At 41.6% G+C, this 27,441-nt stretch overlaps 2 protein-coding genes across 7 annotated transcripts in view; both read right to left on the bottom strand.

The window, feature by feature from the left end:
- Positions 1–1,160: 1,160 nt before the first annotated feature.
- gng4 (guanine nucleotide binding protein (G protein), gamma 4) lies at positions 1,161–17,023 on the bottom strand. The gene is made up of 3 exons (XM_086166634.1): positions 16,502–17,023; positions 13,795–13,900; positions 1,161–3,205 (listed from the first exon to the last, which is right to left on the bottom strand). The coding sequence occupies exons 2-3, from the start codon at positions 13,891–13,893 to the stop codon at positions 3,077–3,079; spliced, it is 228 nt and encodes a 75-aa protein (XP_086022760.1). The 5' UTR covers positions 13,894–13,900; positions 16,502–17,023; the 3' UTR covers positions 1,161–3,076.
- A 933-nt stretch (positions 17,024–17,956) lies between these two features.
- Positions 17,957–27,441, bottom strand: part of lyst (lysosomal trafficking regulator) — a 68,870-nt gene continuing 59,385 nt past the window's right edge. For all 6 annotated transcript variants that reach the window (XM_086166607.1, XM_086166598.1, XM_086166602.1 and 3 more), the window contains 15 exons: positions 27,117–27,269; positions 26,468–26,712; positions 25,204–25,270; positions 24,956–25,112; positions 24,252–24,392; positions 23,952–24,169; positions 23,637–23,867; positions 23,365–23,554; positions 23,128–23,264; positions 22,958–23,056; positions 22,451–22,590; positions 22,253–22,350; positions 21,050–21,206; positions 20,272–20,343; positions 17,957–20,184 (listed from right to left, as the gene is read on the bottom strand). In XM_086166607.1, the coding sequence (XP_086022733.1) occupies positions 20,046–20,184; positions 20,272–20,343; positions 21,050–21,206; positions 22,253–22,350; positions 22,451–22,590; positions 22,958–23,056; positions 23,128–23,264; positions 23,365–23,554; positions 23,637–23,867; positions 23,952–24,169; positions 24,252–24,392; positions 24,956–25,112; positions 25,204–25,270; positions 26,468–26,712; positions 27,117–27,269 (2,244 nt within the window). In that variant the 3' untranslated portion in view covers positions 17,957–20,045. The remainder of the gene's footprint in view (positions 20,185–20,271; positions 20,344–21,049; positions 21,207–22,252; positions 22,351–22,450; positions 22,591–22,957; positions 23,057–23,127; positions 23,265–23,364; positions 23,555–23,636; positions 23,868–23,951; positions 24,170–24,251; positions 24,393–24,955; positions 25,113–25,203; positions 25,271–26,467; positions 26,713–27,116; positions 27,270–27,441) is intronic.

Here is a 27,441-nt window from a genome sequence, read left to right as displayed (position 1 = left end):
TAATGAGTTTCCTGTACATTATATAAGTCTTTTTAAAGTCTTATTCATTAATATATTCATAAATGTAGTTCACTCCCCGCACGTTCTTTTAATTGAATATATTCATTTGCATGCTCAGCATTTATTGCAACACATCCTCCTCTAGTGCACATCTGCAATCAGTTTTCTTGTTCTTGGCTCTCTACCCATGATCCAGCTTCTTATTACCATAATGAAAAAAAGCAATTTTCTTTTGAAAATATTCCAACCCGCATGTGTGCATTTTACTAAATGCTACAGCATGTGCATATATGAAAAGCAGGCCTGCTCTGAGGTTCCAATTAAGATTGAATTAACTAAAACTGCTTTTCTTTAGCAGATTCTCATAGTTCTATTTTAGCTGTTAACCAAATTGAGGGGTCAAGGACACAGTCTGCAGATCAGACGACTCAGGGGGTCAAATACAAGATTTTTGACTGTATAAATATGAATTCATATGCAAATCCATTTACATCATAATTATCTTCACTTTTAATAACTAATAACACAGGATATTCTTACCAATGCAACACTGACATTTTAATTCAAGTTAAAGTTTGACAAAAATGTACAAGTTGGGAAAAATTCTGACTGTTGTATTGTGACTTCTGTATTCATTTTGAAGTCATGAAGTGACAAGTAGGTTAATTTTGCAATTGATTCCTTTGTGACTTTATCTTTAACTTTCAAACCCGTTGGCCACTAGTAATCAACCCCTGCTTGTCGTTAAAAAGCATGCAGGTTTTAAGATGTACAGCTACCTGGGGGAATAATCTGTCTGTATCCCATGATCCTTAACAGTGCAGGTTTTGCCCGTCTATGGATTAAAATTGTCCTAGCTCCCTTGATAGTCATCAGATAACCAACTCCAGAAGACTTTTATGTGCACGTTGTAACTTGCGCATTCACCTTGTTTGAGACCTTGTTACTCTCCATGGAATTATTAGGTTACAATGTCTTGTCAGACTGTCCCAGTCTTGGTAATCCATTTTGGACAAATGGTATCTGTTCGGCGTAATCGCATGACATTTCAGACGTGAAAGCCGCATCCGTTATTTGAGACTGCTTTTTAATTATCGGTGGCCCTCTCTGTTATGAGGTTGTATCTCAAACAAGAGGCAGAAATATTGAGGACATGGACATTTTCATTGACTTTTTCCTTTAATTCTTATCCATCAAAAGATTTACAAAGCTTTTAAATTAAATGCTGCTGATGTTTTATTTAAAAAAAAACAAAAAACAATAATACCATTTATGAATGCATCTGCACATCATCCACATATTTGAACTCCAGAGAGATTATTATGTGCAGAGAGGCTCCCCAGAACATTAGTGAAGAGGCGATTCATATCATAATAGTTCTCTCCGTTATAGATAGAAATAAATCCATGCAATATTCATCTCTAGCTGTCATATTTCCTGTTTAAGGTTTGGCACCATCATAAGATGAGGTCAGTGAAAGAATGCTTAGAAACTTCTCAGATTTGAAGAAAGTAAATATAGAATCACAATCCTGACCCTGAACAGTTTGAGAAAAGTCCAATGAAGTTGGATTACTAATGCAATGACTATTCAAGTACCAAGAGGAAACATGTCTAAATTTGACAGGAATTAAAATTCAAAAAGCCTTAACCTCCAATGGGCAATTCACTTATAAACCGACTCTGACCGTAATTTTTAAAAAACACTCAGATAGTATCAATAATTGCATGACTTATAAATGTTTTTATCCTAAGTATTGTACAAGCTTAATGGCACTACACGTCATGTAGCTGTCAGTGCTGTGCAACAAATATTCATTAATACTACTAATAATAACAATATCACTCTGATCATAACAATTCATCGTAAAAATTAGCAAATGCTCTTTAATCACCAAGGAAAGTAAAGGTCTTGACAGTGTGCTTTTTCTTCCCAAAAAAAGGAATAAATCAAAACAAAAAAGTCCGTGAGACTTCAGTGCCACAGAGGTTGGCACCGAAACGTACTGTACTCTTAAAAAGGCAGGCTAACCCTTGAAAAACAGAGGAGGCTGTCGAAAAGGAGCAGAGAAACATGCAGACCTCCGATTTGGTATTAATGTCAAAGGCCTTGCCGTTCACTCGAGGACAGGCGGAAAAAAGTATTACGGTCGGAATCGTGCCCAGGTCACAAACGGTTGAGGGGATAGGAAAAAAAACAAAAAACCTGCAACTTGTAAAAAACACTCCGGTTGGGAGCAGCAGGATTGGCTGATAGTGTCTGTGATTTGAAGTGGATGAACTACATGAAGAGTAAACAGCAAAGGGAGGAAGCACCTGAGCAGGACAGCATTGAAGGAGGCTTCATAAATCATTTTTGACTCATGGTTTGTTTGTGCTGTGTTTGTGATAAGCTTGAGAAGCTCATCCGGCAATTGAAACATCACCTCCTTGGCCCTCAACACATAGATGCTATTTATTTAATTGCAACCTAACAGATTCTCTGTCGTCTCCCTCTTGTTTGGGTATGGATTGCACGCTCCAAAATAATTTAGTCTGGGAGATAAGCTCACTGTTTCTGGCTCCGATCGGAATCTGATCGTTCACTACCGAAATGAGGGGGTGAAAGAGAAATTGAAAACGAAAATAAAAACCACGATGTGCTAAATTATTACAGCCGTACAAAAAACTCCACATGAATAAAATGTAAAAATAGCTGGAATTATGTTCATGATAATCCAAAAATTGAATGGCAGGGGGCATGGGCTTGAAAGCCATTGGGCAAATTTCTATTTCCCAGGTTTTGTTAGGATCTAGCACAATAAAGAACAGGAAATAAAAAAACATCTCTCATCTCATTAAGCACTGAGCAAGCCTGTTCTCTAATAACAAAGCAATAACAAACCTATTTAACAATACATGATATGCTCACTGGGCTGCCTCCTCCAAAACTCGTAGCAACAAGGACAGAGCTGACCCACAACAGTGTCCCCTCGCTAAAACTCCACTCAACGCCCCCAGCCAGTGGCTTCAGGTGTAGTGAAGAGAGAAGCCAGGCATCACCTGGCGTGCACCTGCACAGCTCGACCGGTGCCTCATCAGAGGATCGTGCAGAAGAACTTCTTCTCTCGGAAGGGGTTCTCAGAGGCAGGGACGGGCACGATGAGAGGGTCCTCGCGTATGTGGGCATCGCAGTATGCCATCAGGTCCGCAGCTGCTTTGGACACCTGAAATGTTTGAGGCACAGGAGCACGCGCCAGCACACACACACAAACACACACACACACACACACACACGCACGCGCACAAACCGCACACACACACACATACAGAATGCTGGTAGTCATTCCATGTGTTAGAACACAAATAGTATACTAATACTAATCTGTGCTTAAATTAAACTACTGACTCATGTGATTATTCTATGAAACCACTTTGAGTCACAATTGTTTTTATCTACACTGACTTTATAATCTTTAAAGACAATTTTATTTTATATTGCCTTGATTTGTTGTTGTTTTTTAAAATGACATAATGATATTTTGCTTTTCTTTGCAAGGAAAATATTGATCAACAACAGAATAAAGAAATTCTTGAATCTTCTACCCACATCTTGGAGAGGAATGGGGCAGTATGGCGCAGGGGGTTGAGCGATCGTCATTCATGGTTCAATTCCCAGTTCCTCCTAGTCTGCCAAAGTGTTGTTGAGCAAGACACTGAACTGCCCCCCCCCAGCCAACTGCTCATGGCCCATCAACCATGATCGGTTAAATACAGAGGAATTTCCCACAAGGGATGAATAAAGTACGATAAAAAACAAATATTGGAGATCCATATTCAATACATATTCAATTGTATTGATATACAATGATACAATATTAGGTGACACATTGTGTTTTTATGTACACACACATTTTAGTCCAGAATGCCTTTCAACAGGATGTTTTTAATCGTCAAAGGAGGTCAAATGGTATTTACCTCTCATCGGTATGTAAACATTTATACTCATAAAGCTAAAGCAGCAAAGTGTACTGGAAATATCGCAAAATCTGTTGTGTAGGGGAAAACCAAGGTACCTTACATAATAGACAGTGATAGAAATTCTGCTAATTTATTTAGCAACCCATATAAAATCTCCTGTGACCCGCCTCAGGGTCATAACCCTGTCTTCCGGTTTTGTGCTGTACACCATAAATATACTGCAAACAAGCTGATGTCGCCAGACTGCGCTGTGAACAAATACAAGAAAGTAAAAGAGAGACAGTTTTCTTGTGGAAAACAAAGTCATGACTTTACAGACATTACTCAGAAGATTCACTTTGTTAGACTTTACTTTGTTTCCAATAAGAATATGACTGAACTGGTCAGGAGGAGTTTATCGAACTTTTGCCCACATGAATAAATTCACTTACATAGGCGACAGTCATTTAATATATGCATCACCGTGTAAAATTCAAGGATGTCAAGTCAGGATCAGCACGGCCAAAAAGAAAACAGATGTGCGGTTGCATCTGATGGAGCATTTTACATTCACTGCTCCAACCCCCAGAGGCTTTCATGTTGTTTTCTTTTTGTTTAATATAACATTTCCATTTTATTCACCCTCTACTTGTTTTTGTCACATATCCTATTAAGTCTCATTATAAGGAAGTAATAAGAAAATGTAAAAGTTTTATTTACGTTACATAAAACTGTTGATGAAATTGCATTTTTTTTCATTTTCTGCAATGTCTTGCAGGAGTGTATACGGCATTTTATAAAAGCCATTGTATAAAGATGATGTTTTGAATACATGGTTCTGTGTGAGCAAACAGCTTCAAAGAGCATCCTGATAAAAGCGAGTTACTGTAGCTGGAGACATTTGGGAAATAAAGCCCAGTGTGCTGATGAAGAGTTGTGTAGCATATTTTAAATTCCACAAGCTTGCATTGAAGCTGGTTTGTTACACCATCACAAAATTATAAGATGCTCCTGGAGGGTGACATGCACTGCGTGACACCTGCCTGCAACCCGGTCTGTTATCGAGGGAACACTTTAATTAAAGCACTGGTCCTGAGCCTGAACCCGAACCCCCCTCCCTAATGTCAATCATGATGTTCCAGGAACATTTAGATAAGACCTCTTTATTCATAGGCCTCTCTGGTTTGTAAGTGCCTGTGGCGACTGCACTGATGCATGCACCTGCCTCAGGCTGAAGAACGAGTCATCTCATCTTGATGATTGACAGCTGTTAAGGCGGGACTTTGACCAAACTGGGATTTATAACATACGTCTTGCCTCGAGGCGATAAAATAAAAAATCCATTTTTAACTTTCCAAAGTAAAACTTTACGGTAGTGTCATGCAGGAGGTGAGGGGGGAGTCTCGTGGGGGGGGGGGGGGTGTGTGCAAATGGTGAGCAGAGGAGCAGCTGCATCAAAGGGGTGGTCAAGGACTCAGGGATCCACACGAAGACTGAACCATCTGATCTCCACCTCACCATAGCTCTTCTCACATGAGAATAAAAAGCTTGAACCCATCTGAATTAACCTTGAACATGTATTTTTTCACTGCAGAAACCCATAACATATGTGGAAAAAACATGGATTCATATAAAAATGGGAACTCTGGGTTCAGAAATGATAGTCGCTTTCCATATCAAAATAAGAAAGCAGCTCAGTGGTGTAACGACTGGAATGTACAAAACTCGAACTATATATTAACCAATCTCAAAAGGAAACCTGTCATAATAATCCTTAGCCAGCCCGCAATCTATGCTGTTCAATAAGAGTCGTTCCATTTCCCAGAATACGAGTCCACGTGTTGGATCATTACTGAAAAATCCAACTCTCACACTATCATGATGTATAGTATATCCGCCTCTCTTTCGCTGATGTCTTATTTTCAAACAAAAGTTAAGACCCAAAGGGAACTGAAAATACATCTTTATGTTATCCACTGACGGAGCTGGCATCTCATGTCCTCGTTCAAAAACATGGAATTAAACTAGACAGCCACCAGCGGTGCAACACACCGAATTCAATGAAAATGACACGAGTGGTATCACGCATGGTTAACTCTCTGCATGATCCTTTAACTAAGCTCTCCTCTCCCAGGTAATACAACTTTATTATTTATGCAAGTGAGACAGCAACGCTGCGGTACATCTGTCCTTATTTTGCAATTATTCCATTTCTGATCAGTCGATAAGTCACCGCATGCTATTTAGAAAAACACCGGTGGCATTTTCTTTATGAAATTAACAGAACATGGTTTTTAAAAGCGCATTGACTGTAGAACAACTGTGAGCCCGGTGTGTGAAGTGTGTTTCTCCCTCAGATACGAGAGAAAATTAATGCAACAAAGATGTATTAAAAGTATCGAAAGATGTCTGATACCGGAGGTTCCCATAATTCATAGCGAAAACAGAAAGGGCTTCCTTCTCAAACTGGGGACATGAAACACGACCCCTGGGTTGCTCATGCGGCACAAAAAGGGTTGAAAGACGATTTTTCAAGTATTTTCGAAATGTGGAACGTTGAATAATTCGAATTGATCTATTCAAGCCATTATTAAAAAAAAAACGAACTCCAGCTTACTGTTCTGTATATTTCCTGTGCATCTTGTATTTGCAAGTGTTATTTGCAGTGCTTATGTCCTCTATTGTAATTCGCTTTGGATAAAAGCGTCTGCCAAATGTAATATAATGTAATGTAATATTATTGCAAAAAAAAAAAAACCAAGAATAATCTCCTACCATAAGCAACAAAATGAAGTTTCCCTACATTTGTTTTTTCAATTATTGTCAGTTAGAATAAAATCGGGGAGAAAACACAAAAAGTTCGAAAATATTAACGTGAAATTATCTAAATGTCATTTTGCATGACTCAACCACTTCATAGGATAGCAGAGGTCACAGCACTCCAGCACTAGTTATTTTAGGGACCTAAAAAGTGTGAGAACCCCCGGCTACAAAAACACAGCGGGTTGACACCGTGTACTTTCCGCATCCGTCCGGCCTGATTCACAACCGCGTTCAACTCTCCTGAACACAGGAGGGGATTAATAAGGTTCTGCTGCAATGCAAGTAAACAGAGCAATTACTCTCATAATCAAAGTAAATGCAATAATTCTATTATCGTGCAACCGCAGCCCAAGAACACAAACCCCACAGGACGGATGGTAGTGTTGCACGGTGTGTATGTGTGTGGATTTTCTTTGTGTGTGTGTGTGTATGTGTGTGTGTGTGTGTGTGTGTCATTAGGCCCAGACTGACTGTAATTACACTGCAGCCCCATGATGGAAGGAGAGTCCTTCTAATTAGCACGGATCACATTGCTTTGGCTGATTGAGCAATTAATGAGAGTGTGGTGATCCCTCAATCAGCAGCACAGAGACTGCTCATGTCAGATACACTCTCTCTCTTGTCAGATCCCTTAATTAAATTTAAAGAATTGCCAGACGTGGCCAACTGTGGTCTCTGCTACTTTTCTCCACCTTCCGCTTCTCCGGCTCTTTCCATACCTCTAAATAAAGACTCGGCGATGGACGAGGCATCCGGTTTCTATCAAGCCACCGCAGGTAAAACGACGTGGCCGTGAATCCATGCCGAAACCCGCTTAACCACTTTGAACACTAAATGAGCCGATATTAACAACCGAAATAAAACATTAATAACTTGTGTAGGTCTCGGACGCCCTGCCGCCGCACTTTGTAGTACAAACTTTGACGCATATATGAACTATTTCTTTGAACATTATTATTTGTCATTATTTGTCATATTCCAGGAAACGTGAGCACAAATACAAAGAGCGTGATCATTCGTGACACTCTGGGTCTCCTGACAAATATTTCATCGAAAGAGGCGTCACGGCGAGATGAAAGTTAGATGTAATGCTTGTAGCCAAGAATCACATGTGCTTTGAAGAAGCGAGGAGAGATGGTCTCTGGGGAAAAAAACAACCTGAAAGTCATTGTCTTGTTTCTGAGAAATTAAATTGTTTTAAGATTTAAGAAGCAGCACTTTGGAGCTGACCGAGACCACAGAGGTAAATTATTTAAGCCGAAACTTTGCGGGTTCCGGCGTTGAACAACATGAAAGTCTTTCGGATATAGATCACTTGTGACACCGATTCATTAATATTCAAGTCTTGTTCCGCAAATTGCTGAGATGACAGAAACTCTGACAGGTCAAAAATATTTTAACACTTTAAGGCGACACCTTAACACAATTTTACGCGCTGTGCTGTTGACAAAAAGTGGAAATGGCAAGCACTTCCTTTTTGGGAAAACAAAATATTCCTGACTGTGTTCACCATGTGGCTTGCCATAGAAGACTAGAGAAAAGGCTTACGGCTTAAAGCTGCAGTGTGAAGGATTTACAGGGATCCTCTGCAGAAACTGAATAGTGTTTATTACTATATTATAATTTGTGCATAATCTGGAAAGCGCTGATAACTTATTGGTATGATGAGCTCTGTTATTATGATCAGACTATAGACTGTAGACGGATTTTTTCTACGCATAATCCTCGAGGTTTTTAATCAGCAAACTTTGCTATTACTCTGTTTCTTAACAATGCATGAGCAACTGTCACAGCTGTTCTAGCTTTCCTCAGGGGATGACTGAGGCCGGATGTAATATCTAACTTCACCACTAGATATCACTAGATCCCTGATCTACAAAATGAAGCGGAGATCAAATGGAAAAAAAATATGATTTTGTCTGTTCATCATCCATTTAGGATGTAATTGAAGACAAATCCCATACTGCTGCAATCTAACCGGACCTATCTTTGAAAATGAGGACCATAAGTGGCCGTATTTGTCCAGGCGAGCCGAGCCTTGCTGGAAAACCAATGTTCCGATGTGAGCGACATCAGCATCAGTCTTGAAATCTGGAAGGTCGAATTAGTTGTCCTATGAAGTCTATTATCATTACCCAGATTCTTTTTTATTCACAATCTAAGAAAGTCACAGCAGTTAATAGAAATGAAGCCTCTCCATAATGTGTGACCTGTACACTGTACATAGACATTCACACACACACACGCACAAACACACATATACATACTGCTCAAAAAAATAAAGGGAACACTTGAACAACACAATGTAACTCCAAGTCAATCACACTTCTGTGAAATCATAGTGTCCACTCAGGAAGCAACACAGATTCATTTTGACTTGTTTTAAGGACATTACATCAAAGTTGGATCCGCCTGGAGTTTGTTTTTACACTTTAATTTTGAGTGTGATTCCTAATCCAGACCTCCATGGGTTGATACAATTGATTTCCATTGATCATTTTTGTGTGATTTTGTTGTCAGCACATTCAACTGTGTAAAGAGCAAAGTATTTCATAAGAATATTTCATTCATTTAGATCTAGGATGTGTTTTTTAAGTGTTCCCTTTATTTTTTTGAGCAGTGTATATTCATCCATCCATCCATCCATCCATCATCTACCTGTTATCGTACTCAGGGTTTTAAGGGGATGCTGGAGCCTAGCTCTCCCGATGACAGCCTATCCCAGCTATCGCAGAGCCAGTATCAATGCTGCACTTGTCACCAGTCAATCTGCATAAGCAGACAACCATTCCCTCTCATTTGCACATCTGGGTAATTTTTCCAATTAACCTGCTGTGGGAGGAAACCGGAGAACCCGGAGGAAACCCACCAAAACACGGGGGGAACATACAAACATACAAATAGAAAGGTCCTGTCACCCTGCGAACCAACATTATATATATTTATATATATATATATATATATATATATATATATATATATATATATATAAATGTATATCCTCTATTTAATTTGTCAAGCTAGGTTGATTTTATACAAACCCTAAATAGTCTCAGAGGCGAAGCTTCTCAACATGACCAAGAACTGACAAGATGGTGGTTTTTCTGGTTTGTGAACACCAGCCTATAATAATTTCTCAATGTTTCCGATTTGTCCCAATTGACATGACAGCTGTCGAGTCTTTCTCTCACAGTCAATGTGATGATGGTCATCTTCCCCTTTTAATGTAGTCTTCCTCTGTTGCTGTTTTGTGCTTTTAACTATTTTTAGAACTGGCATTTTCGGTTTTGGTACCATCGGCTACCAAAACCGCAGTTCAGCAGTGTCTTGTATCACTTTCACGTTCCTTGACTTTAGAAACTTCAAATTGTTCATGAGAAAACATTCGTTTTTTTTTAATAAAGAAATTATCAGTTCAGTATCACAGGACATATTTTTGCAGCATAGCTTGCCCAATTATTTAGCATGCTAATTTCTATATTTATCCTACTTCCAGACTTGTAGTCAGTTCTTATTATTCCTATCTTTATTAGATTCTTCTGTATGTTTCAGTCGTACGAGACCTCACACAGAATCCATCCAGCTCGGTACAAAATACTCCTTGTTTCTTGTTACCACAATTGTTATCACCTGATCATTAGTATGAAGCCTTATCACGGGAAAAACCCAGCTTTTGTTATAAACGTGTTGAAAAAGACGAGCACAACACCTTTAGTCCAGACAAAGTGGAGCTGAAAAGCTTCTTTTGACAGCTGAAAATGCATCACGCCCCGGTCTTATTCATGTGCGTTTACAATAAAATATAGAGATGAGGCTCAGGAGGTCGGCCAAGAAGTAATTCATTCATCCATCCATTATCTACCACTTATCTTGCACTCAGTGTCACGGGAATGCTGGAGCCTTTCCCAGGAGCGCTCGCCAGTTGATGGCGGGGCCACATATAGAGACAAACAACCATTCACTCTCTCATTCACACATCTGGACAAATTTGTGTCTCCAATGGACCTATTGCATGTTTTGGAATTTTGGGAGGAAACTGGAAATACGCATGCAGACACGGGACAACCTCGCAAACTCCATACAGAAAGCATCCCTCTGGGAATCTAACCACGCAAGATGTGATAAGGAGGATGATATACGTTGTTTGCAATTATATAAAATTGTCTTAAGCACATGAAAGCCCACTAAAGAAGTTTTTGAATAAGCCTGTGAAACCTGCAAGGGCAGTGAGATGCGAGTGAAACCAGAACCTCCTGGAGACCACATGCCTGTCCATGTTATGATTAGTAGGATGTGAAACCGAAATGAAAAATTGGGGCCGAAAAGGGAACAAGCAGATTAAATTTGTGGCTGCAGAGCATGTTCTTGCACACGGTCTTCATCGCTGGCCTATAAATGGTCTCTGCTTATTTAGCGCTTTTCACACCTCGTGATTTCAAAGCGCCTTCAACTGGCTCTCACATTCATCCATTCACGTAAACGCTCAAATATCGATGGAGGCAGAGGTGCCATCCAAGGCGCAAACCGGAGGACGGAGTATGGCGCCCGTCAAGACGTGGCCGTAGTACCGAGCAAAGACGCCTCAGGGTTTTAGGAGAATCATCCCTAGTGCGCATGAGGCGCGTAGCCAGTGGTGGGATGACGAGATTTTTTTGAATTGTGCAGGAGATCCGGATTAGCCCAAAGTGCTAATCTGGACTCCGTAGGTATCCCGATGACAAATAGCCTTGTGTTGTGATAAACAGCAAGGCAGTAAAAGCTGCGGGTTCCAGGATTCCCTCTGATGTTTACTGAAGGAGGTTAGAGGACGGAAAAAACACGGGGGCGCGTTTACAGTTACGGCGTCGTCTTATTTGTGAGCTTGGTGGCCGACCTCTACGATCTGTATTATGAAAATCCCGATGCAGCTCAAGAGTCAATATTTCACTATCATTTAAAGGTCAGAGTACGTTCGCTGAATTCAAAGCCGGTGACGAAAGCTTGAGAAAGTGCAGGCTGTGAAAGAGCTTGTGTCAGAAACGGTCGATTCTTGGGAAAGTCCCGTCGTGCACGGCAGGGGCACCGTGACAGCGTGGTGCCTCCAAGGTGATCTCAGCACGGGATGCCTGACAGAAGAGGTTTGTTCTCAACTCAGTCAGATAGTTTGAATGCAAGACAGGGGAAGTTGTAGATTAGATTCACTGCTCCTGGATCAGCCGGTCTAATACAAGGTTCACTCATTCATTCATTATCTACCATTTTTCTTTCTCTTCTTTTTTTTACAGTTTTTGCGGGGATGCTATACCGGCTGTCGTTGGGCGAGAGGCAAGGTATACCTCGCCTCATAAACGGAGACAAACAACCGTCACTGTTCCATTCACACGTCTGGGCAATTTTGGGTCTCCGATGAACCCACTGCATGGTTTTTGGATAGCGGGAGGCCAGAGAAAACGGCGCAGACACGGAAAGAATATGGAGACTCCACACAGAAAGGGAATGGAACCAGGGTTCTTCTTGTCGTGAGGTGGAATCGCTAACCACTGTGCCACATGACGCCCCAATTCAAGGTTATTGTTTTATAGTCAATCATTATTTTCTGGATCAGGTTTAATTCACGTTTCATTTATTCACCTAACAACTTATCAAGTGAGTACCTACTCCCGTCTCCCCTTCACGACTCTTCTGGTTATTTTCCTTCTTTGTGCTTTTATACATCTGATCTAATCTGATATTTGTGATTGGGTACAGGAGCGGATTCACACTGATAGAGACCAGACCTTTGGGATTCGATCAACTCTGGTTTTGAGTGCCATCGAAGGCCGGCTGCGCAAATGCTTTGGGAAAAATGATGTGAAGCATATGTGTACTCTGAGCCAGCTGTAGACAGGAAGTACAACGATTTGAAATTGTAGTCGTAGTGACAGAAGGACTTCGAGCTCGGAATTGTGCGATGGTGTCCTGCTGGTTTGGAAAAACCCCGAGGAGAGAAATCAACAGGCTGTTTGGGGGTTCAAAGCTCACTCTTTCCTCAGGTCTGCAATTGAATGTTCAACTTTTCCTTAGTTTAAGTGTCCCAGAAATCAAAATGGACTTTACCCTCTTAAAGAATGAACAGTGATACTTTACTTTTTTACTATGTCAACAAACAACAACAAATAGATTTTAAACACTTACACTCTCCACAGCTCTTAGTGTGAAGCCTTGCACCCCCTTGGAAATTGCCCAGTTGCCTCTATAGGTGAGGTAGTTTAGCAATTTACCAAAGACACCAAAGCAAAAAAAAATATATATTTTTTTTTTCACTCTGAAATAATACACACCTGCTGATGCATTGAGTATTTATAGCCAGGAGACATCTGTGTGAGCTTGACTCTTCATTAAGCGAGAGCTTATGTTCATGTTAATGAAGTGACCGTGAGCAACGCTGAGGCTCATTTCTATGTTTACAACAGTTTACCATCTTTATGTGGGAAGGCATAAGCCTTGACAGGAAACTAGACAGGAAATATTAGCCACGTTTACTTTATCACGGTGTTGTTGTTTTGTGATTTGAAATGATTTGTTGACCCCAAAGCAAAGCACTATAGAAGCAAACGATTAGACTACCAAGATTTTGCCTTTCTGGTCAATTATCGAAATAAAAGAATGATTTCTTTTAAAAAATATGCTCCTTGCGAGTAAGTCCTTCAGTTGTAACTGACTGATCCTTCCAGAAAAGGAAAGCACATATGCAGTTTGGTAAAAGTCATTATAACATGTTATTATTCTAGTATTATTCTGTGTTCCTTTGTTTCCAGCTCCAGAGAAGTATATGTTGTGTTGAAAAGAGAAAATCAGCGTCTCTAGGGGCCCCCGGGTTAGAATCAACCAGAATTCCCAATTTTTTCATGCGGATTTTCAGCCAACGGATTTGATAAGGACGACAGCAGGAGTTCATTCACCTGCCACTTCAGTATCAGAAATAAGACGCTAAGAAACACTGTAACATTTTTGCCTCCCATCAGACATGATACTCGGCCACGACCGGCTCAAAAGCACAAGGGCGGCTCCATACCTTTATCCTGTCCATGCAGGCCTCCATCTTCAGCTGCTCCACTGCCTTCCTGGCCTGGGAGATGCTGGCTGTGCTGTTGTTGGTGATGCTGTCCTTCATCGCGCCCCTGACGGACAAAGCAAAGACACTACGGGTTGACATGGAGTCAATGAAAAGCACACTAACTTCAATAAAGGAGCGGCAAAGGCATCCCATCCTCGCCGGTAACGCTGCTACCTCTTGGCCGGAGAAGCCATCCTATCCCCCGACCTTTTTATTTTAATTCAACAGACCCGTTCTGTCAGGGCGGTGGGGGTGGGGTGTTCCGGGCATCGGCCGAATAAGGCTTTGTTGCTTTTCAATCAGCGCTCGAGCGTGAGGATTACATATTGGATGTGTTTTTTTTTCTTGACACTCTTGACACAGGCGAGCATCATCTAGAAACACGCATGACCTCGCGGGCTGCGGGGGTCATCCCCGCAGGGCTCGGCGGGACATCTGCACAGATTTGAAGTGTTAAAGTCGCCCCGTTTCTTTAACTTGACCAGTTATTTAACCCTGATTTTTACATTCCTATGTGAAGCATTTATTCCGACAGGCTCTTTGATTCGAATGTTGGGAACTGAGTCTGAATTTCTCCGTTAAAGTCATATATTCACCAAGCAGCAACTTACCGACAAGAGTAATTGGAGCTAAGCGAGGTTTAATTCCTTATTAGTGGCATGTCTGTTTACATATGGTGCACTCAGGTCCAGAGAGGTAATTCCACCACTATTTCAGATATTACACATGAGTCCGAAAGGAAATTCAAAGTCATTAATTCATTTTTTTTTTTATCTATACCGCTTATCCTCCACTCGGGCGGGTGCCGGACCCAGTCCAAACTGTCATGGTCGCCAGCCGATCACAGGGTCACATATAGAGACAAACAACCGTTCAACCTCTCATTGAAACATCTGTGCAGAACCTACTTTTTGGACTGTGGGAGGAAAACAATGAGGGAACCCATGCTGAGTTAACATGCCAAGTGCAGGCCCCCTGCGGGAATCAAACCAGGGACCTTCTTAACACAAGCCGGAAGCGCCGATATCTGTGCCACGCTGTGCACGAGACCAGTAGAAAATAAAAAGACCGGGGCCTTGGAAGGATGCTGGGAAGACATTGGAACTGAGTTTGTGATAACAAAGTATCAGCCTCCTTCCCGACCCTGATGTCAGCGTCCAAACATCGTGGGCAACAAAACGACAACAAGCTGATGAGATATTTTACCCTTTTTTTTTTTTTACCCACCGAGGGAAAACCCGTGCCGATCGATCGTCGGAAGGCTGCTATCAGCAGATAAAATCAGCCGATCGACGTATCGATCGGCCTCAAACCCGATTGTGATAATTCAACACCCTCCATGAGTGCAGTCCCTGCGCCTGCAGGGTTTTCTCTCTGCGGCCTGGGTGTACACTTCTGTATATTCTGGCCTTGACTTTTGGCCCCTTGACCCCCCATCCATCTGTGGGCTCTCACACACGCACGTGCACACACACGTGAAGCCATAGTGGCGGAATATGGTACCTAAACAGAGAAATTTACTGATGGGGTGCATGAAGGAAGCGGTTTACAGCTGCTGCTGTTGCTGCTCCATCATTCACTCATTTTTATTATTAAAAACCACATGTGTCAAACTCAAGGCCTGCGGGCCAGATGTGGCCCGCCATGTCATTTCATGCGGCCCGCGAGAACGTCTTAAAAGGTCCGATTGTCTTAAAATAAATGAGTCAAACGTGCGCATTGACCACGAACTACAATTCCCACAATTCATGCCGATCACGTTACCCGTGAATTGACGGCATCCCGCCATTCGACCGCAGTGTAGCCACATCAATGCGATTTTCAACAAGTGGAATTGAGAAATACAAATGATCCCTAAATCTCCAGGAAGAGAAAAGTTGATGCGGATGGAAGGCTGTTTTTGAGAAAGACGGAAAGTCGAATACACGTCTGTGCTTCACCTCACGTGTTACGAAGCAGCGTCGGTTGTCAGAGTACAATCTACGTTGGCATTTCGACAACAAACACGGAGCTGAGTATGCCAAACTAAAAACAACAAATTGTCCAAGAATTAAGAACCAAAATGTTACATATGCATTCGCATGGATTCTATGCGAATGCATATGTAATTTGGATTCGAATGAGTAATTTAACATTAAGGCGAAGTGACATTTATTTTACGTGACATTACATTTAGTTACATTTATACTGTCACCGTTACATGCGGCCCTTCGAGGGCAACCATTATGCTAATATGGGCCTCGGTGAAAATGAGTGTGACACCCGTGATTTAAACATTTGTTGAAAAAAATATTCTTGGCGCCAAACCGAATGCTAAGCGTGACTTCTCCATCCCTCCCTGACAGGAGCAGTCAGGCCTCCATCAGGGCGCCACTGCCCGGGGGACTGGCGGTCTGTCGGTTCATCCTCAGGTAATAATGCACAGTGTTGACGCGCGGCTTTCACACACACACACGCACACACACACACCTCTTGATTTCTGGTTGTGAACACACACGGTGCGAGCCGGGGCCTGCTTGCAGCGCAAAAGCAGCAAATCGTCAAGGAAAAAAAAAAAACAACAAAAAAAAATATATATATATAATAAAATGAAATAAAAGAGGAATGTGATGAAATAACCGCGGGTTTAATCGCGAATAGACGGAGGCTGCGGTCGCCGACCTACCTGCAACGAGCCACCGCTTTTCCAATTTGGAGAATTCCGGATTGACTCCACCCTAAGCGCACACGTACACGCGCGCAGGCGCGCACACACACACACACAAAGAGGACGATCTGTCAAATATGAAACGGCGAGAGGAAATCCCAACCACGTTCCTGCGCCGCCTCAGCCCGAGGAAGGAAAATCCCGCCGCTCCGATTCCGTCTCGGCGCGTCTCCCGGTGAGTCGTGCGTCTTTCCGAGTGGAGGGAGGGGAGGAAGGTGGTGGTGGTGATGGGGGGGGATCCGGACGGCGAGGTCTCGGCTGGACTCGGGAGGGATGTTACGAAGGCAGCGGGGGGCCGGTGGGGAGGGGGACACCTCCGTGTGACGATCGAATTCAGGCTGTGTGGACAAGGGGGCAGGCGATCCGTGGAGCGGGAGCTGCGGCGATGGGCAAGACACTGGGCGCTCCCACCGTGGAAAGTGTCCCTGAACGCACCAAAGACCGCCCGTTAGTCCGGCTGACGTTTATCTGCTATAATGCAGCAGAAGAAAGTGCAGGTTTTCCCTCTCGATTTTCACATCCGCTTTGACATCACTGCTCCTCTGTATAGCAGCCGATGGGCTGGAACAAAACCCCCTTCACGTGGAGAAAAAAAAAAGTCTCCCTTAAAATCTTTAGAATATCACAAGGACTTGGCAGCACGATTGAATATTATGTGACTATGACGTTGTTTATGTACATCATACAGAAATCAAACTCACGCACTCACCTCTTTTCATCCATTCAGTAATTATTCAGATAATTTCATTTTATTTTTGAATGATTTATTCGATTATTTTGCAATTTATTCACCAAGAAGAGGAAAAAAGAAGAAAAAGGCAAGAAATTACCATAAAATAAATCATAAAAAGAGAGAATGGGTAATATCACCAAGTCTCGAGTGCCACCTCCTCTTTCTTCATCAAATAGAAAAAAAATAAAATAAAAAAAAATATATATATACACACACACGCACACATATATACACGCGCACACACACACACATATATATATATATATATGTGTGTTTCAATTTAATATATATATATATATATATATATATATATATATATATATATATATATATATATATTAAATTGAAACATTGGATTCACAAGTTTATTTCCACGCCCCACTCGTCTCAGTTGAATGTGGATCCTGGACTGATTTTAAGAGAGTTGTCAGAAATTATTCACAACGTCAAGTCTACAGTCACTTCATCATTGCCCTTTTGACACCTTTTTATCAAACTGTTCATCATCTTAGATATTAATCAAGGAAGAGCGAGAGAAAAAAAAAATAAGTGTGGAGGAGCTATGAACCTATGACTTTATCTATTTCCTTTTTCCTCCTTATACTAAACTGATATAACTGGTAAACACGAGTCAGTCAATGCCCTCTCAAGTAAGAAATGAACACAAGGACAAGTTGGTATAATAGTTCTTCAAATATTTATATATATTTGTATCTTTGTAATATACTCATTTACTTTGTTCATTCACACGCACACACAACTGCGCATACATACCTGCACACACATATATACACCAAAACAAAAAGGAGACATAGTATATGACCTTTTAGAACTTAAACTGCACAACCAGCCCAGTGAGGTCAATTTAACCAAAAGAGCACAATCTAAGCAACCTAAGACACCATTAATTTATGCATAGCTCAAGTTATCGAGAAAAAATATTTCCATCTGTCTGTAAGAACATAATTTCATTTAGTAACACATTTTCCTTCCTGCATTTTGCATTTTCAAAAAAGAAAAAAAAAAGAAAACACTGACATGTGGATGTTCAAGAGAAAATATAAGTTGTGGTTCTTAAAGGTAAGTCTGTATAACGTTAAGTCCGGAAATAAATGTACATATGTAAGCTCGGTAAACTAAAGACAGTCACATGACGGGAGTAAAGGCAAAGTAAGAGGGAAAAAAAAAAGCAATGACACAAATACAAAGATATTAGGATCCTAACAAGAAATATTCATTCCTTAGTAATATTCCCTTTCTTGTAAACAAGTGTGAAATCTAACACATGAACTCCATCACACAAGGCTCACTCAAGTCCTCGCAAAGGCAAAACAACCGGTTCACCGCCACGTTCTAACAGATTTGTGTGAAACATGATAAAAAAAGGACCTATTGCGTGTAGTCTGATATTGCTCTCTGGATTAGATTATTGGAATAAAGTCAAAGCTCGGTTCATGTTAAGACCGCAGGTTATCGTCATTCTTTCAATTAAAAAAATGGTTATTGATTGGTTGCTGGGGCCAACCTGATTTCATATTCGAAAAAGTGTCTCCTACCATTTCACACGCGATAGCAGACAAAGTAAAAGTGCTGCAGGTTGTGTGGGAATGTTTAGAATAGCTGCATGTCTTTGTTGAGAAAAGAGACGTTTGGCTGAGTGATCAGTGTCGTGCAAATCTTAAAATCTTCTGACCGAGTGGAAACAACGCTCTCCTCCAAATGCGCAGCTGTAAGCTTTTGAAATGCATCATGCGTTGCGGCATGCAAATGCTCACGTTTTAATGAGGATGAAACATTTTAAGACTAAAATGGTTTTAAGTGCTTGGACTTCAAGCTATGAGAAGGTGTACATTTCTTAAACAAATAGAGACAAAGGGAAAAGATTGTGGTGTTTGTAATAAATAAATAAATGTGAACATTTCTCAATGCAAAAAGACAGCTTCACCCAAGGTAGGCTTTAATAAAGGAGTTACCTGACAGTAAATGTCACTTTCACATCCACACATTCGGGCATCATTCTAGTATGCAGAAGTAAGACAGAAAAACAGGCAACACATGGAACATTTCATCCCAGCGTTCCCGGAACCCTTCTCTGAGCTCTGATGCAAAGTCATGCAGACAGCCCAGCAGCACTGCATCTCACTCCCACTGAATGGGACATCTCAGGGTGACAGTCGCAACGAGGGGCTCCCTCTCTCCAAGCTAATGCAGCATCAGAAGGACTCGCTCGCTAGTCTGTGACACATCACGCTGTTTAGTGGGGGAGAAGGTGTGGGGTGCCGGTCCTTGCACTTTGGGACTGGCTCTGTAGCCAGGTGATAGCAGCTTAACCAGGGAAAGTGCAAAAATCAAGCTGAGATTTTTGCACAACAAAAAGTCCAGACTGTAGAGGCAATTTAAAAGCAAACACTTTCAGAAAGGCAAAGTGTCAGTTGCCCCAACACTACATACATATATGTACATGTATATATATATATATATAAAACACACACACACACACACATGCACACATAAATATGTGTGTGTATGTGTGTGTGCATGTGTGTGTGTGTGTGTGTGTAAATATATGTATATGAATATAAAATAATTTAGAGCAGTGAAGCTTGGGAGGTCAGTGGTAGTTTGCTCAGCTGGGCATTGCATCATTCAAAGTCAGGTAGGATGAGGGACTTGGAGGGCAACGTGTATTTCTCTCCCTTCCTGTGGAAGAATGATGGAGGCGGAGCAGAACTTCTTGACCAGATGACTAGACAGGGGGAGGATGGCCGGTCAACCTGCAGCATAGCTGCTCAGGAATGAGTAAAACATGGGCAGTTTCATACGCTGCTGGTCCCGCCGACACCACGCCATCACTGTGCCTTCACTGTTGGCTGTGTAGAGGTGGTGGCCGTCACAGGAATACGTCAAGCTGGAGCAGATAGGAGAGCTAGTCATTAGCAACATGGCATCGACAGCCAACCGAACATGAAGAAGCAGAGAACAGCGAAGACTGCACCTGATGATGGGTTTGCTTGACTTGGGAAAGGTGATCTCTCTCACTGGTTTCAGATCCCAGGTGCTCCACAACCTGTGGGAGGAACAAATGTAAAAAACATTTCTATAGATTATTTAGTGAACTGACTATGTGACACTACATATGTAGCTCACCTTGTTTAATCGCTAAAATTGGTGCTTTTGCTCTTAATGCGCATGCACTTGTGATGTTTACATTTACACAAATGATTCCAGTGGGTGTCAACAGAACAACATGACGTCCTTTGCTTAATGTCATGCGATGGAATAAACTGTTGAGTCATCGGTCAGATTGGACACTGAGCTTCCTTTGATTTGTTTCTTATCTTTGAGCTCCAGCAGCAAAATAATGTTGATTCATTTAACGTTAAATTAAATTGATGTGATACTTTCAAGAGCTGCAGATGAGAATGGTGGCGATCATCACCAACTCTCAGCAAGCCTACGTCAGTGTTCCATATGTGGCTTCAGGTGAACTTTGCCTGTTTTGTAATTTTTCACGAGGCCGCTGATAAAGCTTTTTTCAGAACATACCACTGTCAGTTCATCTAGGTTGTTTTTCTGAGTGCATTTGGTCAAAAAAAACCTGCAATGGTTTGTTTGTGACTGAGCAAAGACCGCCTTGAGATCATATCTCACATTTTCTCTCACGCATAAAACCAGTCACTGGGGAAAAACATTCCCTTTTTCAAAGCAGATTCACTAAACTTTACATAGAATCAAACAAGACATCATAAATACACAACTTTAAGGTTGCTCACCTGACCACACCGTTCTCCAGCCCACCAGCGATAACATTAACTGACATGCCTTCGGACTGATTGGAGAATGCCACGGAGCAGATGATCTCCCTGCAGTGAACATGACCAATGAGATCACCGTTCACTGTCCACAGACGTAGGTCGCTTCCTCCGCCCACTGCATACAAGAACAAACAGGCATATAACACGGAAGTAAGCTCAGTATTTTCGGTCGAGGGAGTTTTGAATGGATCTCATGGTGGCGGGGATGGCAGGGTGAAACCCCCTGTTCTGGAGGAGTCTGGAATGGATGACAATTTAAAGAATTCAATAAAAAAAAAAATGTTCAGGGGAGACAGAGGACTTCAGTTCAATTAATTACTTTACAATATATATATATATATATATATATATATATTATGAAATCATACAAATATCATTCATATTGATATTACTAGTATATAAAGTACCATATTTAGTGTGAATCATGATCATTGTGTAGAACTAAGTGTTGCAATGTAATGTTCTGATGGGACAACTGGGATCTCATCATACATCCCTCGTTCCTCTGTGTCACTGTTTTTTTTTCTCAAATGGACACCGGGAATCATTTAAATCCATGGGCTGTTTTATAATGCTTGTAATGGAAAAAAAAAGCCTCGCTGCTGCTTACTCTGAGTTTCATTCCACAAATGTGACACCGACAGCTCGACAGCAGGCATTTCCGGTATTCTGTTATTCTGACGATTGTCTGAGTGCAAGTAAGTCATTATATTTGGCTTCTTTTCTGGACAGGTTTTTATTTGTCAAATGTGTCACCATGACCTGCCACAATAATGATAATATAATGCACACTTGAAAAAAAAGGAGGTTATGCTCTAACTTTATATGGTTTTCTTGATAAACACTAGAACTTTGGCTACTTTCATGAAACATCTCTGTGGCAGTCAAAAACCCATTGTTTTGTAAATGTTATTTTCATTTTGAATAAGGATATTAACCAGAGTCACTAATGTCACCTTTTTTGACTGCAATTTTTTCCAGTGATGATGCCAAGACACAAACTCACCAGTGCTTCGACAGTCCTTTTATTTAGGTGAATTATTGTTGCAGAAGGAATTGCAACACTACCATCTACAATTAATTCATATCAATGTCGTCGGCGCTTCGAAGGGGTTAAAACCAGTGTCGGGGGGAAAAGCACAATTGAAAGGTAACCCTTACCTGAGTCACAAACTGTTGCGATGTCACCTGTGGTCTCACTGGCAGAAACTGCTGTCACTGGGCTTTTGTGTCCTGTGAGACTTTGTACATAACACAGCCTGAGAGCAGAAGATCTCAATTTAGATTTCACAAACAAGATCATATGAAATGAGATTTTACTGACAGAGGCATGAGTGGGATGTGATCTGACAAGCGGACCTGTTGAGGTCCCAGAGGATGCAGGTGCCGTCCTTGCTGACACTGATGAGGATGCTGTAGGGTTTGCAGACAAACAGGCTGGTGACTTCTCCTGTGTGTCCATACAGGTGGACCTGAGATTCAACCTCCATCTCTGAAGGCTAAAAATAGAAATTCATGAACACCAAGCGGACATTACACTCAACACTCACATCTGTACCCTTGCAGATTGCAACCAAAAATTCTGTCAGCATGGATGAGGTGCCTCGCTACTGAACAATGTTCAGAGATTGAGAAAGAGGAACTGTTGCTATTGGAGGCTGGTGAATGTCTGAAAGCCGCTCTGATGACTGAACTCCCAGACCCCTAATCCCACTTGTGAGCTCAGTGGAAATGTGTTTCAAGGGCAACTGTGATGTGACTAATGAGACAGAGCGTATGAGAACAGAGAGCCTCTGAAAAGAAGAGGAGGGGAGCGATGATGTGGAGGCGGAAGGTGAGAGGGGGGATGTTGCCATGGAAACGCACCGTGGTGCTGGTGAAGCGGTTGCTGTAGGCGGTTATGACTCCACAATTGCTTCCCGTAAATAGCTGGCAACCATCGGGCACCCAGGCACAGCTAGTCACCTGAGAGAGAAACGGACAGTTGAACCGGGGGGGAAGCCCAAATCCTGTGACCTGTAATCTAATGACCTCACCTGATGTAGCTGTGAACACTGAATAAAGTTGATGGGTGGCTCGCTCTGCTTACTCTTGAGCCTCAATATGTTGTCTGCGTAACCCCAGCTCAGGATGGCCGACCACTGAATGTCGGTACTGTGCATACTTCGAACGCCTGCAGAGTGAGAATACGTGACAGCTCGAATCAGCGACGCATCTCGCGAACCTACTGTACATTGAAAGCTCATTTACGATTGGCTGAAGTGGCATCCTACCCTGCTCCTTGCTGTAAATCATCATGAGGCAGAACTTGCGGGACAGACCGCAGATGGCTCGTGTTGGTAGAGCCAGAAGTGACCCGAAGCGCTCCCCATGAGGTTGGCTGAAACAAACCACGGGGTCTGGAGTACTGGGTGACCCTACATACTCGCCCCACTTCAGACCTTTAATCCATGGGAGTGGGCTCTATCAGGGAAGGGACGATATTATTATGCGGTACACAGATCATTTTATGGATTTTGTATCATCTTCAAACTGCGGGAATTACCGGGCAGATTATTTCCTTGGCTTGCTCCCTGGTTTCTCTGAGGGCAAGCTGAACCAACCTGCCCATTGCTGCTGGCAGCTCCCCCTCCATCATGAGTTTGGGACCAGCCCTGCAGATGTGAGAGGCGTTGAACAGCTGCCTGGGAGTCTGCCCGTATGTCTTGATCATAGTCTCGAGGGCTCGCCGCTGCACTGGGTCTTCCACAGCCGAAACGTCCATGCCGAAATAAGTCTATGCAAGTTGATATAAAACTGATGTAAGTGTCGATGTTTTCCCCAAAACGGAAAAAGAATATAGGGATACAGAGACACTCACAGCAGGGTGGAATACATTGATGGCCTGGACGGCAGCTTTGCCTTTTTGCTTGAGCCCAAATACCAGGTCGATCCACTGGCACAGAGTCTGGGACACCTGGTCTGATTCTAACGCCTGACGGTGGATCAGGATAAACAGTCGAGGGTCGTTGCGTGCCCAGGGGGGCAAATTGACATGGTTTACCCTTTCGCCGTTCTGCCGCACCCCAAAATCAAAACCTGTATAGAAAAAAAGTACTTTAAGATATGCTTGCAGGTATAAAGGGCGGCACTGTTAAAAGAAAGCATCAAATCGAATTACCCTCTCTGTTGACCAAGAATTCTGGGAGGTAGAAAAACTCTGGGATGAGCTCTTTCACATCAGTCATGGATTCGTAGGAGGACAGACGCCATGTGGTATTCATGGAGTGAAATGTCCGGTCGGGGATATCAAAGCTCTGGTCTGATTCACACCAAAGACAATCTAATTACAGATTCGACTCACTGATTGAAAAGATCCCCTTTCGTGACCTTAGACTCCACACTTGTTGAATACGTTTACGATCACATAAAAAGATGCCTCGGAGGATCAGAGGGGAGACAGATGAATAAAAAAATAATTAAGGGGGGGGGGGGGGGGGGGGAGGAGGGTGTTGTAGAAGAAGGGGAAGAAAAAAATATAAAGTTCAAAGTAGCCTTTCATGATGAACATGTGAAGAAAGACCGTTCTGGCTACAAAGCTACATCTGAAATCAGAATGTACAGGCAACTGGCACTAAAAGCCTCATGACAGAGATGTTAATGACATGCAGAAAGGCAGCCCTCTGCTCTGCTAAAAGCTTTTTGCCCATATTTCATAATTTTCTGCTGTTTAAGAGTCATGGATTGTCACTCAATCAACATTTACTGGGATAAACTCAAAACTATTAACAGGTTTACATAGCCCTGGAGTATTCTGTGATTAAAATATATAAAAGGTGTTTTTTTTCTCTCTCTCCTTGACTTGAGGGGCTTCAGGTGACTCACCCTGGTAGGCAAGGAACATCTTGGTGAACGGTGGCATTCGGACCAAGAAATGTAGAACCGTGCCACTGTTGGAGTAGTGTGAGCCATAGTGGTACGGCTGAACAGGGGGCATGGGATCGTCCTCTCGGATACCCTTCTTGTACTCTTCCTCCAGGTACTATGAATAAACACACACAGGGACAGATATTGGTTTCCAAATATATTTGATAAAGTAAATTAAGCCTGTAAGCTGATTTGACTGGTCTAACCCTGTAATTGTCCACATAACGATCTTCTTTCTCTTTTGACTGCACTGCAATGGGTTTGACCAGATTCCTGCAGGAAAACAGAATGAGAGCAAAGATACATAGATGTAATGAAAACAAAGCAACAACACGGTTATCAATAATCATAATCTTGTGAAAGTTGTATAACGATGAGGATTAATTTGATATCTTTGCATCTTTCAAACTAATGATGACTTTGTGCAAACGCTCCACACAATAGTTAAACTTATCTGATATAAACGTGTGTGCCTGTGTGAGTATGTATAAGTGTAGAAACTCAAATGCAAGTTACAAATTCCGTCTAGGATTTTCTTGTTGGAAAAAGTCTTCAATCTTTTAGCAATCGCTTTTTCATTTTCAGTCAAATCCATGTTAAATCTAATGGCAATTTATTTCTCATTCCTTGATTTTTATAAGGTGATGAATGTCTGATATTTTGAGGAAAAATCAAATATTTGAATTTCATGTGATGTGTTATTATATTACACATGTTACATATATTACCCCCATTGCTTGAAAAATGACAAAATTAGCATGAACTTGCCAAAAAACTAACTATTTGTTCTGGCCCATGAAACTGTGACTGTACAAAGAAAATGTAAATCAAACTTTCCTAATATGAGTCTACCTAAAAACCTGACACCAGGGGAAAAAGCCCCAGTCACATTGCCAGTATTTGTTTGTTTGTAAAGACAGTTGATTTGGGTGAGGATAATGGTTGAAGCATCATTATTGAAGATAATCACGTTAGAAGCTCATTTTAAGACAAGAAGACTGTATCTACATGCTGAGAGGTTCCAAATTGTGACATAATTGCTTGTTTGATTGAATATTCAACCATCACCGAAGAGCGATATGGAAATGAGAACACCCCAGAGAACAAACACAGAGAAAGGAATTAACAGTGCTGCAGGACACGTCCTGTGCCCATAAGTTAAACTTTGGAAATGAATAATATTTGCATATTGATAGTGAGTGGAATTTGTAATGAGACACAGGGAAATATTGTTTCATTAATTTAAATAAGAATAAAAATATAAAACCACCAAAATATAACATAAATATAACACCAAAAAGGAATCCATACAAGACACAATCCTTTTTTAAAGCAGTCATTAAAGTATACCTGTAGAGAATCTTTAAAAAAAACATGTGAAGCACTTAGGTGACAATAGAATGGCAAACTTCAAGTGAAGCATTTTTAGGAAATTTCTAAACCTGATGTAAGCAGAGTAGTACCACTCACCTGTAGATGTTGGGGTCCTGTAAGTCGAGAGTCTCGCTGATGTAATCTCGCAGAATAAAGGGAAACACTGGGTACTGCATGAGGTCGTTGAAGGAGCGGCCGGCATGCTTGTTGAGATGTGTGAGGTACTCGAAGTTTGAGATCTGACCTGAGGCCCACAGCTGTGTGAGTGCTGTGATATTCCCATGTTCCAAGAGGTTGGGCAAGTCAGATGTAAGGATGTTGTGATAGACATCGTCACGAAACTACAGAGGAACCAAAAAAAAGCAAGGTGTCAGAGCCAAAGGAAAAAATGGAAAGACTTAAAATGAAAATCCAAACTGAAACCTTTAAAAAACAGTAATGATAGTGACAGCAGTAGTCAATGGTGATGAACATGTATTTAATGATCAGTTATATACCTGTACATAGACAGTGGCTTGCAAACCCCTTGAAGTTTTTCAGATTTTTTCACATTATGACCACAAACATATATACACAATACACTTTATTGGCATTTTATGTGAAAGACCAACACAAAGTGGCATACAATTGTAAAGGAGACAGAAAGTTATATATGATGTATTTATTTTATATTTTAAAATTTACAGTGTGTAATCTACTGATTGGGCAACATTGTAGGGTCTGCTTTCATATCTATTCACATTACCTTGGTGTTGTCAAAGGCTAAAAGCAAGGTTCTTCCATTGGTTAAAAATATCTCCACAGCGTTGTCTCTTAGCTGCCACCATCGCTTGTGCACCTCCTTGATCTCTTCATATGTCCAGGAGAAAGAAGGTGCCTCCGTCTCCCCATGAAGACTCTGTCCAAAAAGATAACTACATTCAGCTATCACTCACAGTTACCGGTATACAGTAACTCAGTTATCATTCACATTCATTCAAACCAGGGGGACTTCCATTGTCCTCTGGTGTGCAAAGATAAACAGCACTGCAATAAATTGAAATCAAGCCAAATGTATTTATCTCATTTTA

Source organism: Fistularia commersonii, chromosome 2, assembly GCF_037954325.1.
Source record: "Fistularia commersonii isolate RoL2024-O1a breed Wild chromosome 2, RoL_Fcom_v1.0, whole genome shotgun sequence".
NCBI classification, from domain to species: Eukaryota; Metazoa; Chordata; class Actinopteri; order Syngnathiformes; family Fistulariidae; genus Fistularia; species Fistularia commersonii.
The sequence above is the reverse complement of the archived record's forward strand: the minus strand, read 5'-3'. Positions and strand labels throughout refer to the sequence as shown.

Bases quoted from the DNA above. Each gene is read 5' to 3' on its own strand.
- gng4 (XM_086166634.1), bottom strand. From the start codon at position 13,893: ATGAAGGACAGCATCACCAACAACAGCACAGCCAGCATCTCCCAGGCC. The intron at 3,206-13,794 runs GTATGGAGCCGC...CAAACATTTCAG, and splicing joins CCTGCATGGACAGGATAAAG to GTGTCCAAAGCAGCTGCGGA.